General features: G+C 44.0%; 3 protein-coding genes across 6 annotated transcripts; 1 reads left to right on the top strand and 2 right to left on the bottom strand.

The window, feature by feature from the left end:
• Positions 1-5,426: 5,426 nt before the first annotated feature.
• On the bottom strand, positions 5,427-8,481 carry ccdc51 (coiled-coil domain containing 51). The gene is made up of 6 exons (XM_037251973.1): positions 8,360-8,481; positions 7,869-7,922; positions 7,618-7,780; positions 7,121-7,258; positions 6,375-6,746; positions 5,427-6,248 (listed from the first exon to the last, which is right to left on the bottom strand). Exons 2-6 carry the CDS (start codon positions 7,871-7,873, stop codon positions 5,808-5,810), a joined length of 1,119 nt encoding a protein of 372 aa, XP_037107868.1. The 5' UTR covers positions 7,874-7,922; positions 8,360-8,481; the 3' UTR covers positions 5,427-5,807.
• A 76-nt stretch (positions 8,482-8,557) lies between these two features.
• tma7 (translation machinery associated 7 homolog) lies at positions 8,558-9,963 on the top strand. The gene is made up of 4 exons (XM_037251972.1): positions 8,558-8,710; positions 8,962-9,017; positions 9,162-9,249; positions 9,597-9,963. Exons 1-4 carry the CDS (start codon positions 8,695-8,697, stop codon positions 9,629-9,631), a joined length of 195 nt encoding a protein of 64 aa, XP_037107867.1. The 5' UTR covers positions 8,558-8,694; the 3' UTR covers positions 9,632-9,963.
• A 189-nt stretch (positions 9,964-10,152) lies between these two features.
• Positions 10,153-14,344, bottom strand: dnase1l4.1 (deoxyribonuclease 1 like 4, tandem duplicate 1). 4 transcript variants are annotated; one of them, XM_037251971.1, is made up of 10 exons: positions 14,148-14,341; positions 12,876-12,967; positions 12,685-12,773; positions 12,529-12,615; positions 12,354-12,466; positions 12,151-12,263; positions 11,777-11,934; positions 11,580-11,676; positions 11,364-11,439; positions 10,153-10,791 (listed from the first exon to the last, which is right to left on the bottom strand). In XM_037251971.1, the coding sequence occupies exons 2-10, from the start codon at positions 12,954-12,956 to the stop codon at positions 10,613-10,615; spliced, it is 993 nt and encodes a 330-aa protein (XP_037107866.1). In that variant the 5' UTR covers positions 12,957-12,967; positions 14,148-14,341; the 3' UTR covers positions 10,153-10,612. The 4 variants fall into 4 exon arrangements, with proteins under 4 accessions (XP_037107866.1, XP_037107865.1, XP_037107863.1 ...); XM_037251970.1 differs by having other exon boundaries at positions 10,153-10,782; positions 12,529-12,773; positions 14,148-14,344; XM_037251968.1 differs by having other exon boundaries at positions 12,529-12,773; positions 14,148-14,343.
• Positions 14,345-14,519: the final 175 nt, after the last annotated feature.

The following is a 14,519-nucleotide window of genomic DNA, read 5'->3' as shown; positions in this document are numbered from 1 at the left end:
AACAAGTGTGAGGGTTAATGAATTTAGTAATCATTAATGAGTCACCAGTTCAAACCAAAATGTCTGAATTCCTGCTTGATTTTGGGCATGAGATTTTGAAACTGTTCTCAAATGCCATTTTTTGCCACTTTCCAATAATGCTCGAAATGATCGTTCAAACCAAAGTCACTGATGTCCTTTTCGATTCAAATCATGGATCCTTGTGACTTTTTCGTGCGTCCTCTTATGATGGACATTTGCATCAGTCACACTCGTGTTGGAGGACAATTTCTTTTGCACATTTGTGTTCTAATTTTCTAACTTTCCAAGAAGCCTAAAAATGATCCTCCAACTTTGACACAAGCAAGCAAAATGGCCTACTTCTATATGCATTATGGCAGGATGGCTGTGTTGGCAACCCCCAATCACTCGATGCAGAAGCAAGTATTAGCTAAAACCATTGCCAGTAGTTTAAATGTCGACGCTTATCATGTGCAGAGACCAAGTTATCGTAATGCAGATGTCTGCTGTCAAAACTGTAAAGCGACAAAGATTTCATTGTAAAGGCTGCAGAACAGAATGTACTGAAAGCGCGTTGACCTCGTGGACATGACTCTTCAATCATATGTGCTCAGGAGATTTAATGATATTTCCATTTCATTTGATTCCATATTCATGTCTTTGAATGCACTGTTGAGGCTTGCAATGTTTGCATGGAGACTTTGAAACAGTTATGATACGCTGGCTCAAGTACATCTATAGTATTATGAAAGGCATGAATTCAGGTCGCTTAGTCCGCAAGTGTGGCTCTGCGTTGCTGTTTTTGACGGAATACTGAGTCAAGATAGAGATTGGTCCATTATCTCAACTGGCTGGCCGCCAGTCGCTCATCATCACAAGATACTGTGTTCATTTTCATGGTTTTACATTGGACTTTCAGCTATGGCTAGTCATGACCTACTTTTTGTGAAATAGGACAAGTCTCAGAAAAACCCTTCAAAAAGATCTTGATCTGGCCAATCCAGTTGATGCTACAGAAGCTTAACTGAGTGCAATGAAGTCTTTCAGGTTTGCAGACTAAAGTAGCCTTCTTGACAACCAAATGTCAGTGTAAGTGGCCTCCAGGGCTGAATCTTCCAAAAAACGGTCTTAAGCAAATTAGTCTTTAAAAGTTTCCTGAAATGGCCAAAATGACAGACTTTTGTTGTTTTACACCTTGGCTTCCTGAAACGCTTTCAGAGGTCAAAACCTAAATGGCTGCTCTGTTTCCATTAATTATTTGTAGTACTCGGTACTAGAGAGTTCAACAGTATAAAAGTTGACCTCCCACCCATTGAATGGCTCCCAAACCCCAACGCTGCTTCCTCCTATGTGTGTGGTTTAATAATAATCTTCTTACGCAAGGATCACTGTGACTGTTTGGAAATGATGAGGTCATCGTTTATTGATGCCACTCACTCAGCTTGTACAACAACTTCCTTCACCTTTTTCCTCACTTTGCCATTTCCTCCAGCCCTCGCAGGGTCAATCCACGTGACGTGTCGCAATGTTTACTGTCACTTGTAAAATTCCTGCTGATAGTTTGCAGTTACTTATTAAGGAGTCGTCGTCTTGTATTCTTCCACTGAAAGACCCTTTTTAGCCTTTTGGGGCTCGTCAGTCATTCACATCTGATTTCAGTAGTTGCAGACGATTTTGTTTAGAGTCCTTGCTAAAGTTTGTCAGGTACAAAGGGAGGACTCAAACTGTTTCCAGTCCGAGTTAGCTGTGGGAAAAGCCAATGATAGTTGCATTGCAAATTATGCTGAATACAGTTAAGTTGCCCAAGTCTTGGATACTTACATGGCTTAGAAAAAGCCTCTTAGGCAGTTACGCAGGGGACGTACATTAGTCAGCTTGAAACTTCTCGAGTGACTGACTGATGTTCTTCTGTTCATCTGTCACGTCAAACGCAGGCGGCCGACTCTTTGGTCTTTTCAGACATTCATCCTTGAGATGTTTTTGTGGGTCTCCCGATAGACATGGCCAGCCAATTTCATGTTGCAGAGTCAAAGCGACTTTCGGGGGCTGAAATTTCAAAAAGTCTCAGAGACTTGTTCATCTGTAAGTTGGCGTCAGGCAAGGTACAGTTGACACTTGTGTGAGTGAGAATGGATTGGGCCTGCTCCACATGTTACGTAAGTAAGCCCCGTGTGAAAGTGACTCTGAAGTGAGGTGACAAATGGAAGTAGAGAAAGCGGAGGCTTGTTTGGACATTGTTGAGGGTCAGAGGTAGAGTATGTTTGGGCCCCACTCAGCATCAGTGTTGATACTCTCCAAACACCGCAGTCAACAGTGTTGCTAAGGGACTCCACTTTCAAGTCGGAGCCTTTGTTTGAAACATCAGCAGACGGACAGGCAGAATGTTTCTGAGTCATGTTCCACTGAGCGACTTTCCCAGGGAATGATTGGACGCCGCCCTATGGCCTCTTCCTCCAGATGTCTTTGACAAGCGAGTGTGAAATATGCAGCATGAAATCTGAGTGCGGCAGTTTTCCGAGGACACCGCTCCCCGGTGGAAGCACTTCACCTCCATGAATATGTACAAGGCTTGCAGACTTCCATTTATATGCGCGATACTAAATGCTAAATGGACTCCACTTTATCTTCTCCGTATGGTGACGACGACATGTATCCTGTGATTGACAGCAAACAATCAAATGTGTTCAACCAGTCCATAATTTGCCATTTGAATTTGACATTGTCTACATCTATTAGTAATGAGCGAGTATCGAGATCGGGCCGATAGCAACGTCATTTTAAGGTATCGAGTAACGTATGGATGCTGCCAATACCAGCCGCCGATCCGTAGTGACTCCACTTCTGCAATAGTTGTTTTTTTGTGTTCAATGAAATGTTGAATATCAAAAGCACCACAGGTATCAGTGAGTACTCAAAAACGGAATACTCGTAGTGATATCAGTCTGTAAAAGAAGTGGTATCACCCAACCTTAATATTAATACACTGTTGGTCTATACAGTATGTGGCCTGCAGTTGCCTGGCAACCAATCACAAGCTTCTCCATATGTAGCCTGTGACTTAGTGGCAAACAATTGCATGTTTGTTTGTACATTACATTACATGTCCTGTCACATTTTTGTCTCTGTACCTTGCTGACCAGTAAATGGCAATCAATCCATAGGCTGTTTCTGTACACTGTAAATCGTTGCTTTTGTCTGTCCAGCAACCAATCAGCAGTTCACCCCTATATGTGTGTGCGGTGAAAATGGGCAGACAAAATCATCATGTGTTGATTCAAGTTGACGTGGACAAGTTAAGCAGACAGCACTGTGCAAACTCACTCCCGGCCCATTCAAATGCAGGATGAGCCAATGCCATGTCATTGCACGCATGATGGTGCTTGCTTGGGACAAAATGACCCCCCCCAAAATTTGTATAGCACCACACACACACACACATACACACACACACGGACACGGACAGACACTCACATCTTTGATCCTATGACGCAGCGTCAGCAAGGATGGACACACACGCAAATCCCTCACTCAGTTGAACTCGTTGACCTCCGAAATGCATCGCAGGCCACTTTCCTTCCCCTTTTCGTGGATTTCTTTTTCTTTCATTGGTATTTTTTGTCTGCTCCCACCAAAAAGATCTATGTGATTTTCACTTGATATTTTTATCCGCCAGTTAACTGTTTGCAAAAAAAACAAAAAAACGTGGACTTCTCAGTCTAACAGATGGCCCATGCATGGTGAAAGTTTATTTATTTTGCAATGGTTTCTATCACTTAAAATGGCTGGAGAGTGAAAATGAAATGTCTTGTAAAACAGATTGTCCTTGCCAAATTCCTAAGATTAAAAATCACACATCAATTGTGAGGCTTCAAAATGCCCCCCCCCCCCCCCCCCTCTCTCTGCGCTTAAACCATGCCCTGCTCAACTGTCAAATAGTTTTACAGTGACACGGAAAACCCCATGCTTAAACAAAACTACATGTTTGATCTGTGAAAATATTACCGTAAATGCTTTTCAATCCAGGTTTAACCCTGAGCTTTAATATAGGACAAATTTTTCCACATGACCAATGTCACAACAAGGAGCCATTCATTAATTAGTGCAGTCATAAAAATATGGCCATGGGAAATTATAGGGCTTGTAAACATAGTAGTACTGCTTTTCTCTACACAGCGTGACTACTCCCCCCCCCCCCCAGCCCTCCTTCTCCACACACCCACCTGGTCACGTGACATGTACCTCCTCAAACACTTTGACGTTTCTCATCAGTGAGATGACATCACCTGTAAACAGTAGAAAAAAAAGCTTTGAATGGAGTTCAACAATGTAATAAAACGAGTCAAGTCAATGTTGGTGTTCCACAAGTGTGCGTATTATTCCACTTGCACTGTTCTTCCGCTGCTGAGCCACATTTGAAATAGCCTCTACTGTATCAAGACGTACAGTAAATCATGTTTTGCAGATCGAATGTGGAGGATTGCGTGCGAGTGTGCATATCTGTCTGTCTGCCTGCCTGAGAGTGAGATCGGAATGATGATTTGGGCTAAGAAAAGACTCTGCAGCTGCCGCAGAGGATTCACCAGCACACGTAGGCACGCGTACAGAATGAATATGACACCACTTCGAATGTACCTGAAGGCAACACGGCACTTACAAAGTGTCTTTGAATACACTTCAACGTGTCATTTGAACTCCAAGTGAACAGGAAATGTTTTGTCGGAGAGATTTATTTATGTACAAATTATGTCTATATTGCCTTCTCAGCCACCCGCCGTAAAATGTAACAATTATGTCTGTAATGTCTGCATGTGAACTGGTAGTAATGTGTTACATGTTGCAAGGGTGACAAATTGGTGTCTTTACCGCTGCATAAAGAAAATATTAACACTTGGGAAAAAATTAAGATATACTCACGCTCAACTTGACGAGTCGTGGAAGCAGTGGTTGAGGAAATGTGTCCCCTATGGCTGGGTTCCGGTGTTGAAAGGTAAATGATGGATTTTCCGCTAACGTGCACATTTTAAAACTCAACAAAAAATAGGAAGGGTTGATTCTCAACAAAGCCACATCCGCAGTTATAAGAGGACGTACAGCAATAATAGCTGATTTAATATAAGGCATTTCCTTTTAGATGTTATGACAGTTTCGACACATAACATCGAAACATTTGATGACGCATCTGAGAAAGACTGACGACACAGTCGAAACTGTCAGCAAATCTAAAAAAATGTTTTCACTTGTCTGGACAAAATAATAGCCTTATATAACATATGGAGACATGATGAATTATATCTAAATAATAGATGATTTTGGTTACCTTGGGCTTGAAGCCATATTAAGGTTTTTTCCCCCAACTGGAGTTAGAGTAGGATTTTTACCAACAAAAGGACTTACCACAAATATATTGAAACAAACCAACAAATGAATCATTTTTAAAGACAATTTTGTTGGCCATTTTTTTAATCACTGGTGCTTGCGTTGCCGTCAACGAGTGACCGTTGAAAAGCTTCGATCGTCTTTACTGCCCTCTGCTGCACACAAACGAGCAGAGCAGAAATTGGTCTTCATTTTAATCGTGAGTCTGTGGTTGGTCCCAGTGCAACGTGACGTCATGATAAGGAAAGGATGGGAAGTCACCTGTGCAAAGCATAAGTCAGTCGTGACTCTTTTTTTACCTCAAGTTTCAAGCAATTTCTTGGCACTTTACGTTATTCACAATTTCTTGACTGCACTTGAACTAACTTGAGTCGACTCTTGTGACTCCCTATCTTTACTCCAGTGTGTTACTATGGCAACAGGCCGTAAGCTCATCCTCTTAGCAGGTACACGGCCATGACGGTGAGTGCGGCGGCCGTGTACGCAAAGGCGGCGTTGCACAGCGTGGTGCGACCGATTCGCTCGCTCAGCATATTCTGGGTGTCCTCGACAGTCCCCGGCGACCACTCGGACCGCCGCCAAGAGCTGCTTTCCAGGAGTTTCCTCACGTGAGACAGCTCCCCGCGGACTCCGCCAAGGCTTTGCTTTAGTTCTGACACTTGGGGTAGAAGGGAGTCCAGGATCGCCGAGTGGTCAGTGGGGGGAGTATCGCTACCCTGGTGGGCGGAGGCCCCCCGCAGGGAGACCCTCAGGCCGTCAATGAGCGCCCCCAGCTCGTCCTGCTGCGAGCGATGGTTACCGGCTTGGACTTTGAGGGCTTCCTGCAGGTTTTCTGGACCCTTCTGGGCCTCCAGCAACAGACTCTTGAGCTCCTACAAAACACCGCCATTTGGATTATGTAATGTCAACACTATACAAGATGTGTAGGAATGGGAAGTTTAAAATGTGTTTAAAAACGCTAAAGAATGCAAGCTAAGTGTTTTGTGGGGCATGCTCACCTGCAGGCGCACGCGGTTGACGTAGGTGGAACCCATGACGCCGATGAGTGCTCCCAGCACCGACCCGATGAGCGACCAGTTCTTGGTGCGCTCGGCCCGTGTGCGCTCCTTCTCGTGACTTTCGCGCACGGCGGCCGAGAAGGTGGCAAAGGCCTCGCGCTCAGCCGCCTCGGCGTGACCGTGCGCTGCGCGCAGCCGCCGCTCGTCCCGCAGAAGTCGATGCTCTACGGTGGCAAGCTCCAGGTAGGCGGCCTCCTCCCGGGACACGCGTTCCAGCCCGGCCCGCGCCTCCTTCAGACGAGTCTGCACTGCCTCCAGGCTGGCGTAGGCCTCGCACACCAGCCCCCTCGACGCCATGAACGCCGCCTCTGCCTGAAACGTCATTCGGGGGAAAAAAAATGCAGTAGGGATAAGATGAACAGGTTCAAATTAGATTGTTGTGAATCAGTCATAAATAAATAAATTAGAGAAAGCCAAAAAACACAATTTTGGGAATTTACTTCTCTTTTTGGGTAGGGATAAGCCAAACATTCTAAAGTTGGGATTGCTTTGCTACAATCAGGCAAAAACATTTTAGAGGCAAGAAAAATATCTTACTTGTGGCTTTTATTTTCTGATTCTGGAAAAAAAGACTAAAGGATAAGGTAAATAATTTAAAGTTCTGTTTGTTTTTGTCACCAACAAAAAAAATAAAAAATGTATTTTATGTTTACTATTACTCGCAACCGGTCTGGGTGTCTACTGACCTCTGTGACATTGGTCTGAGCTTGGCGGACCTCGTTGAGCCCGACAAACTCCTCGTACTTCTGCCACCAGCTGTTCATTGTGGTGGTGGCCATGAGGGCAGACTTCTGGCCCCACTGCTGCCCCAATCGACCGGCGTGCTGGACAAGAACAAATACAATTGGAATTATTATAAGTGCAATTATCAGTATTATCATCAACTTGTTTAGACACAGATTTGGCAGTGAAAAAAATGATAGCTTGACTATCTAGCTGTTGTATTTATAATCAAATAGCTTTAGCAATAGCAAATCAAACTGCACTGTAACTCCGTTCCTGTTTTATTTAGATTTTTACTGATTTTAATTTTAATCAACTGATGTTTTTATATGTTTTTTAACTGTGCCTTGACGCTTTTAATGTTTTCTCTGATGCCTTTCAGGTCTTGTGTGAAGCACTTTGGATTGCCTTATTGCTGAAAAGTGCTATACAAATAAACTTGCCTTGCCTTTCGACTTACCTGTAGGGCAGACAGCGCTCGCTCCTTCACGCCATCGGGATCGGATGGGCCCGGGCCGCCGGGTTGTTGATAGGCACCGTAGGTTCGCACCAAGCGCAGCCGGGCTGGCAGGGGTCCCAGCAAGAAGAAATGGGACCAACAACCGGTGCCGTGAACTCTGTACCTGACACAATTGAGATCAACGTACAAAATCCACATCAAGGAACTGACTCTAGTGTATTCTATTGTTGCATTATTTAAGTGGAAAGCACCTCATGGAGAAGCAAATCAGAGATGCAATTTGTCCCCAGCTACAGCGATGCCACCTGTAAATGATATTGTTTAAGAAAGGAATTTAGATTCAGACAACCATGATGGAAAGCATCCTAACAAACTACTATTTTCTTCAGATCCACTTTTGGCATATCGCAGTTGGAATTCAGTTAGTTCTTGACTAATGTTAATCAATTATTTGACTGTATTCGCGGTACCTGTTTGAAAAAAAAAAAAAGGTTTATTAAAGAAGTGTAGCCCTACTTTTAGTCCTGCCAGTATGCCATTAATTACTGTTTTTACACTTCTGCTTAGATATCCTATTCTATATTTCGTGGTCTTGCTCGAGGCAGTAATCATCTCTTCATCCTTACATTAGCCAGCCAGCTAGCTGCTGCATGTGTCCTCTACCCATTTCCAATGATTGCAAACCTAGCATTTATCATCACGTTCTTGTCTTGCTTGGTCACAAGATAAAAAAAACACATACCTGTAATCTTGTGTGTTTCCGATACAAACATGTCACTGGGAGGATATTTTCAGCGTCCCTAAGGTCATTCTGAAGTGAAAATCCAGACGACAGCATTTGAGTTTTGATCAGGCATATGATGGTGCTTCTATATCCGAAGTGAAAATCCAGACGACAGCATTTGAGTTTTGATCAGGCATATGATGGTGCTTCTATATCCGGGTTCAAAGTTTTTCTGGCTGAAGAGGTCCTTGCGGCGCGGCTTCTTCGTGACAGTATAGAAAGAAGGCAGTACAACTTTATCATCAAAACATTACACCCTTTTCCTCTTTTTTTGCGCTTATTAACGCCATAAAATGTCTGGCAGAGAAGGTGAGACGTTACTTTAGATCGCTGCGAATGCGTACCATGATATATTCATGTAAAAATAACATTACAAATCACTAACGTTACATTATTGTTGCATTGGCTGGTTAGCTACGTTGCTAACGAGAGTCGCTACAGTAATGCAATGCATTTTTTAAAAACAGCATAGGTTGACACATTGCGTACGTTTATTAAAGTCGTGTTCATACCTGCCAGTCAGTTGTGTTCTGTGTTGACAGTAACCCATTTCATTTCAGGAGGCAAAAAGAAACCACTGAAGGCGCCCAAAAAACAGGCCAAAGACATGGACGACGTAAGTTTCTTAAACGTATAATAATTATCTTGCATTTGGTATTTAGCAAATGGTTATGCAAGCATTAGGTTCATTGCAATTATTCGTGCTGTCCAGCTGCACGTGAAAATTCCCATGACATTGAAGTGTACTAAATGTGTGCAGGACGAAGTTGCCTTCAAGCAGAAGCAGAAGGAGGATCAGAAAGCCTTAGAGGCCTTGAAGGCCAAAGCCTCTGGGAAAGGACCTCTCGGTAAGAACGCAATTTGCAGAATTTAACATATAGATCTTGGGATAAGCGCAATGAAGTTGGCATGAGAACCTGAATGGACTTGTCTTCATCATCTTCACTGCACCAAAAAAATAAATCGATATTTGCAGTCAGAGTATTGATTATTTATCGCGACAGAGAGAACAATTTATTGCAATATAAATTTTTGCCCTCCACCCCAAGTGCACAGACAGAACACCATGCGCGCCTTGAGTTGAAAAATGTTAGACTTGAGAGCAGCGTCGCTGTGACATCAGATGATGTTGCCTGGCGCAAGCGTTGATTGTTTAGCGCTCCTCATGTGCCATCTTGTCTTTTCCCTCCATCAGCTGGCACCGGAATCAAGAAATCAGGCAAGAAGTGAAGCCTCCCGATGATTGCCGCCCGGGCTTACTCTGACTGCAGCGTGTCTGGTTCATTTTGTTCTGGTTTAAGTGTTGTTGGTTTCTTTTCTGCGACGGTTCTCAGGCAGTGTCAACTGGAGTCAGTGTACAGCTTTCACACTGTGATGTTTTCTTGTAAACACTTGTAGACCTAAACACTGACCGGCCCTTTTCAAATAAAAGGTTGGTCTCCCGCAACATTTTTGAAATATTATGTTAATAATTATGTTAATGCAAGAGGGAAAAACATCACAATGTGTTTTTTTTTTTTACTGTAAATGGAGGAAAGACAAATAAAATGTTTTGAAATCACCTTAACTCTGCTCTGTTGGTTTTATACATCTACGTTATATGGTTGAAATCATTAAGAGAACCTTTAGGACTGTGGAAGCAAAGCTGGACATGCTTGTGTTCAGCAGGATATCGTCGCTGTCCAATTTATAAAAGAAAAGCACAAAAAACGGTTTGCAAATCTATTTTTTCACACCGGTCTCCGAAATAGTTTAAGTAGTAGGTTATTTTTAATATAATGTTGGATGTTCTAGCATATTCAGTAAAAGAGACTGCGGAGTTCCACAAGAGTCTATAGTTGTACCTTTATGGTTTACTCCACAATATAATAAACACTTTAAAAACCTAGAAAATAAAAGCATTCAATGAAATTAAGTTGAATGAGCAAAACCATAAAAGTACTCACTGAGGTCATGAATTGATTATAACAAAATGATGCCTCCATAAAGTGGATATGTCTGAGGTAAAAGTGGTCGTTGGCCTTCGGAAGCAAGCGACCTGAAGCTTTGAATTATTCAGCTAGTAGACGTTGACTCAGATCTCTTCAGCTCAGCAGAATAATGTTGAAATGTCCTAACGTCGCCCTACGAAGGCCCTCGGCGACGTCCCGATTTGACTTATAAACGAGACTGTTGGCTTCAGTGTTCAACATTTTGCAGCGTGTCATCATCTCACAGCATTTTGCAGCTTGAGGTTGGCTCCTGGCGTGGCTGTTCATCTCCTTGCTGCATCTTAGCCAGCTTCAGCTGCAAAATTTGGATCTCCAGGTTGAGTTTCTCACGCTCCAGCAGCAAGTTTCCTCTTTTCAACTCCTGCAGTTCATTGTCCGATTGCGAAACTGCTGGGGTAGCTTGAACAGAAAAAAAGCACATTGCTTTATTTTTCTATCTCCCCGCGGGTTTGGACTTCAACCAAAAAGTGTTCACTTTCTGTGGAATTTCTGCAAATCTCATATTTCTTTTCATCTTTTGATGTAATACCACAGCAGAAGGGTGCCGGTGACTTTTACAGGCAGTGTCAAGCCATCTTTATCGCTCCAATATAATCCAATCATTAGTATTTGAAAATTCCGAGCACCTCAGGAACATCTTGTGGCATGCAGATGAGGCACAACTCAAAGTCGTGCTTGCTTGATGACAATTCAAATGAAGGCCTTGATACAGATTAGGGAGAGCTGCAAATCGGGTACACCCTGCATTGGTCACCAGCCAATCGCATGGCACACGTACGGACAATTTGTGACACTAACATACATATTTTTGGAATGTAGGATGGAATTGGAGAACATTCAAACCCCACTCAGCAAGCCCTTATCCAAGAATCGTACCCTGAACCTCAGAAGTGCGGGGCGGACATGTTAACCGACTTCTATGTCACCGTATTGCTGTGGATGTCTCGTAGTAACATAATCGCAGCAGATACCTTCATTTTGCGGTGGTGGCGTAGTGAGAGACCTCAGCTCGACCTCCACCGGGTAATGGTCGCTCACCTTCAGTGCCTGCAAAAGCGACAAGCTCGATATTGCCACGTTTTGCTTTTTGCTTCCACAGCGACACACCGAGAGTATGTAAAATTCGTAGAAAGAAGGAGGAGGCGTTGTACAGAATATCTTGGCTGATGAGCCACATGCTGCTTCACCTGCTCATTGCTGAGATGGAACGCTTTTTGGAAGTTGAAGGGTCTGGCCGAGTTTGGCACCACAGCGCGGAGCATGTCGTCGCCGTAGACCACGATCCTGCAAATACGTTTTTGAATTCCATGCTATTGTTTGTTAGCATTGACGTCTCCTAACATCTCTTCAGAGTTCGGGGACTCGAGTCACCTCCGCATCCTACCTGTCGTATGTATGCATGTTGCCTACACTGGCTGTGGTGTCGACGTCATCTCCAATTAGCCAGTGGAAGTTTTTATCGCTGCGAATGCGGATACGCTGCAACTCCCTGTTGGACACGTACGCGCCATCCGCGTTGAAGTCGCCCAAGATCATCACGTTCTGTTGTGCGAGGAAATGATGAAGAGGAAAAGTATTGCTCATGCAGTATACATGAATCAAAATCAGTAGCAATTGTCCAAAATCCCGAAAGTTGAAGTCTTCTTCAGACCAAAATGGCAGACTTGCGGTTTACAGAGACTTTTTGTGAGATCTCATATTGTCGAGAGAAACGGTCTACAGGAACTGAATGGTCAACAAGAATGAAAATATCATCACATCAGTCCTCCACTTCATCTTGACATGCTGAAAGACGTCAAAGAGCTCGTCGAGCTCCGTCTCTGAGTCTTCCGGTTTGGTGTGGACGGGAATCATCACGAGGTCCTTCAGCACTGCCAGGAAAATACACACACACACACACACACACGCACTTTAACAGTGACGCTGAGGCGCACTTATTGTGCGAGGCTGACTTTTGCCACCTGTGTCATGACATCGGAATCTCAGGATGTACGGGTCCCTGGCGAAGACGTCGCCGCCATCCGTCACCTGGTCGTCAAACTGATATGAGCCCACCAGGTCCACCAGATCGTCCCTGCGCGTAGCCGCAAACACATTGGCCACAGAGTCCAGCGACCATGACATCATCGCGGTTACCTGTAGAGGAACATGAACTGCTCCTTGTAGTGGGATCGTCCTAGCCGAGTGCTGATCTTCAGAGTATAGTGATGAGACACGTTGGGCCTGCGTACACACACACACACACGCATAATTTTCCTTCCTTTTGAGCATTTTGGACTGCTGCAGACGTACGTATTGAGTGCATTCAGCAGGGTTTGGACCGATGTGCCGCTGATGTCCACCACCTCCAGGATCACGATGATGTCATAGCGACGGATAATCTGGGGGGGTATATTTGAATACAATCACCAAATAGTCCTTTGGATTCTTCCATGAATCACAGTGCAGTCACAAATATTGTGTCGTGCCTGCGTGCGCGTTACCTGGACCAGGATCCGAAGTACGTCAGTGTCAGACACTTTGCTTCGTCCAAACTTCTGGATGTTAAACGATGCTATTTTCATGGCGGCGCCTGCTGAAAAACAGAAGGGGATGCAAAGAAGAAGATGGAGCTGCATGTGTCTGAACACGCAAAAGGCATGTCAAGCATCACGCTATTTACACTTCGCAAGCGCTTTAAGTCCAATTCCGCAGCTGCACCAAAGTCGCTTTTGTTACACTCTGCGTGTGCGTGCGTGCGTGCGTGTTGGTTGGTTTCTCAGAATGGCATTTCCTAGAGCAGCTGTGCCGCAGGCCCGAGTCAATGTAAACGTCTTTCTGGCAACACATGTGAAGCAGCTGCCAGAAAGAAGGAATCTTATTGGAGGGCTTCGCCGCTCGACAGTGATTCTCAAACGTTTTACATTTTCAAAAAAGTACAAGTTTCACTAGTATGACCAAGACAAAAATACAGCAATAAAGTAAGCCCAAGTGTCCATCAACAATCAAAAAGAGGTTTTGGGTCTACAAAGTATCTTTGATATTAGTGAAAACACTGCTCTTAAATGTAGGAAGACTATTTGAGTGCCTCGTTGCTCGCCTTAAGTGCATGTATGCACTGGCAGAAGACTGTGTGTGTGTGTGTGTGGGGGGGGGGGGGGGGATCAGTGTACCGGCCTTCACATAATTTTATGTCATTTTACACACTTTTTTTTGGTGCCTTCAAAGACAAGTAAACACAAATTTAAGGCTTGCATTCCACGGCCCATTGTTAAATGTTTATGGTTGGCCCGGAGGTGTTAGCAGTTCCTGGAGACCAAGCGTTATGGCCTGACCATTCAAGAGAAACATGAGTGGATGAAAATCACAATCCAAACAAAGTGTGTCGTTTATAGACTGAACACAGGCGAACAAAATTCTGCCTAGACAAGTTCTGAGTTCTTAATCTTTCGGACAATCCGACTAAAGCAACGGTGCGTGACAGGAATGTCCGCTAGGACCTCTTCAAAAACAAATGTCAAGCCTTCATAAACAAATGCAGGCACAAAACCAATTGAATGTCACATGTAGGACACAACTATTACCTGCTGGGAAGTTTGACCATGAAAAAAGTTAAATGTCAAACATTTGAAGCCCCTACATACCATATGAACAAGCGAGTTTTCTGTCACATGGAGGATGAGGTTAAACAATGGCCTTCCTGTTCTTTACGATGGAGGCTGGTGAAACATTTTAAGACTCGTAGTCAAGAGTATGAACAGGAAGTAGTTGCTCACCTGCAACTGGAGGAAAAGGCCACAAGCGAGTTGTCGTGTGTGCTGTTAGCCAGGAGACACCAAACAATATGCAAGCTCAGAGCCAAGGGAGAGACACACACACACACACACACACTTGACAAAGGTGAGCTGCAGCCCAGCGATTGGTCCAAAGTGACCTATATGCAGATGAAAAGTCATTTGCCTTCTGCGCGTGTGTGCGTGTGTGGGGGGGGGTAGTTGCATGAGATAAGTGACGAGCCCACACTACCCGCCAAGTCTGTTCCTCCAGGAAGTTTTTTTTTTTTTTTTCAGAAAAGCATCTGTAGCAATTGTAGTGTATTGCACTCACTTGAAAAAAAATGTTGGGTATGTTTTCCAGATAAATCTTAA

This window comes from Syngnathus acus, chromosome 5 (genome assembly GCF_901709675.1).
Source record: "Syngnathus acus chromosome 5, fSynAcu1.2, whole genome shotgun sequence".
Lineage (NCBI taxonomy): Eukaryota > Metazoa > Chordata > Actinopteri > Syngnathiformes > Syngnathidae > Syngnathus > Syngnathus acus.
This window is presented reverse-complemented; position numbering and strand designations above follow the sequence as displayed.

Excerpts from the sequence above, each read along its gene's own strand:
- ccdc51 (XM_037251973.1), bottom strand. Across the intron at positions 7,259-7,617 it reads GAGCGCTGTCTGCCCTACAG|CACGCCGGTCGATTGGGGCA; the intron begins GTAAGTCGAAAG and ends GTTCTTGTCCAG. Across the intron at positions 6,747-7,120 it reads CTCAGACCAATGTCACAGAG|GCAGAGGCGGCGTTCATGGC; the intron begins GTCAGTAGACAC and ends ATGACGTTTCAG.
- tma7 (XM_037251972.1), top strand. Across the intron at positions 9,018-9,161 it reads AGGCCAAAGACATGGACGAC|GACGAAGTTGCCTTCAAGCA; the intron begins GTAAGTTTCTTA and ends AAATGTGTGCAG. Across the intron at positions 9,250-9,596 it reads CTCTGGGAAAGGACCTCTCG|CTGGCACCGGAATCAAGAAA; the intron begins GTAAGAACGCAA and ends TCCCTCCATCAG.
- dnase1l4.1 (XM_037251968.1), bottom strand. The coding sequence starts at position 12,956 with ATGAAAATAGCATCGTTTAACATCCAGAAGTTTGGACGAAGCAAAGTG. Across the intron at positions 12,774-12,875 it reads TACTTCGGATCCTGGTCCAG|ATTATCCGTCGCTATGACAT; the intron begins GTAACGCGCACG and ends ATACCCCCCCAG. Across the intron at positions 11,677-11,776 it reads AACATGCATACATACGACAG|GATCGTGGTCTACGGCGACG; the intron begins GTAGGATGCGGA and ends ACGTATTTGCAG.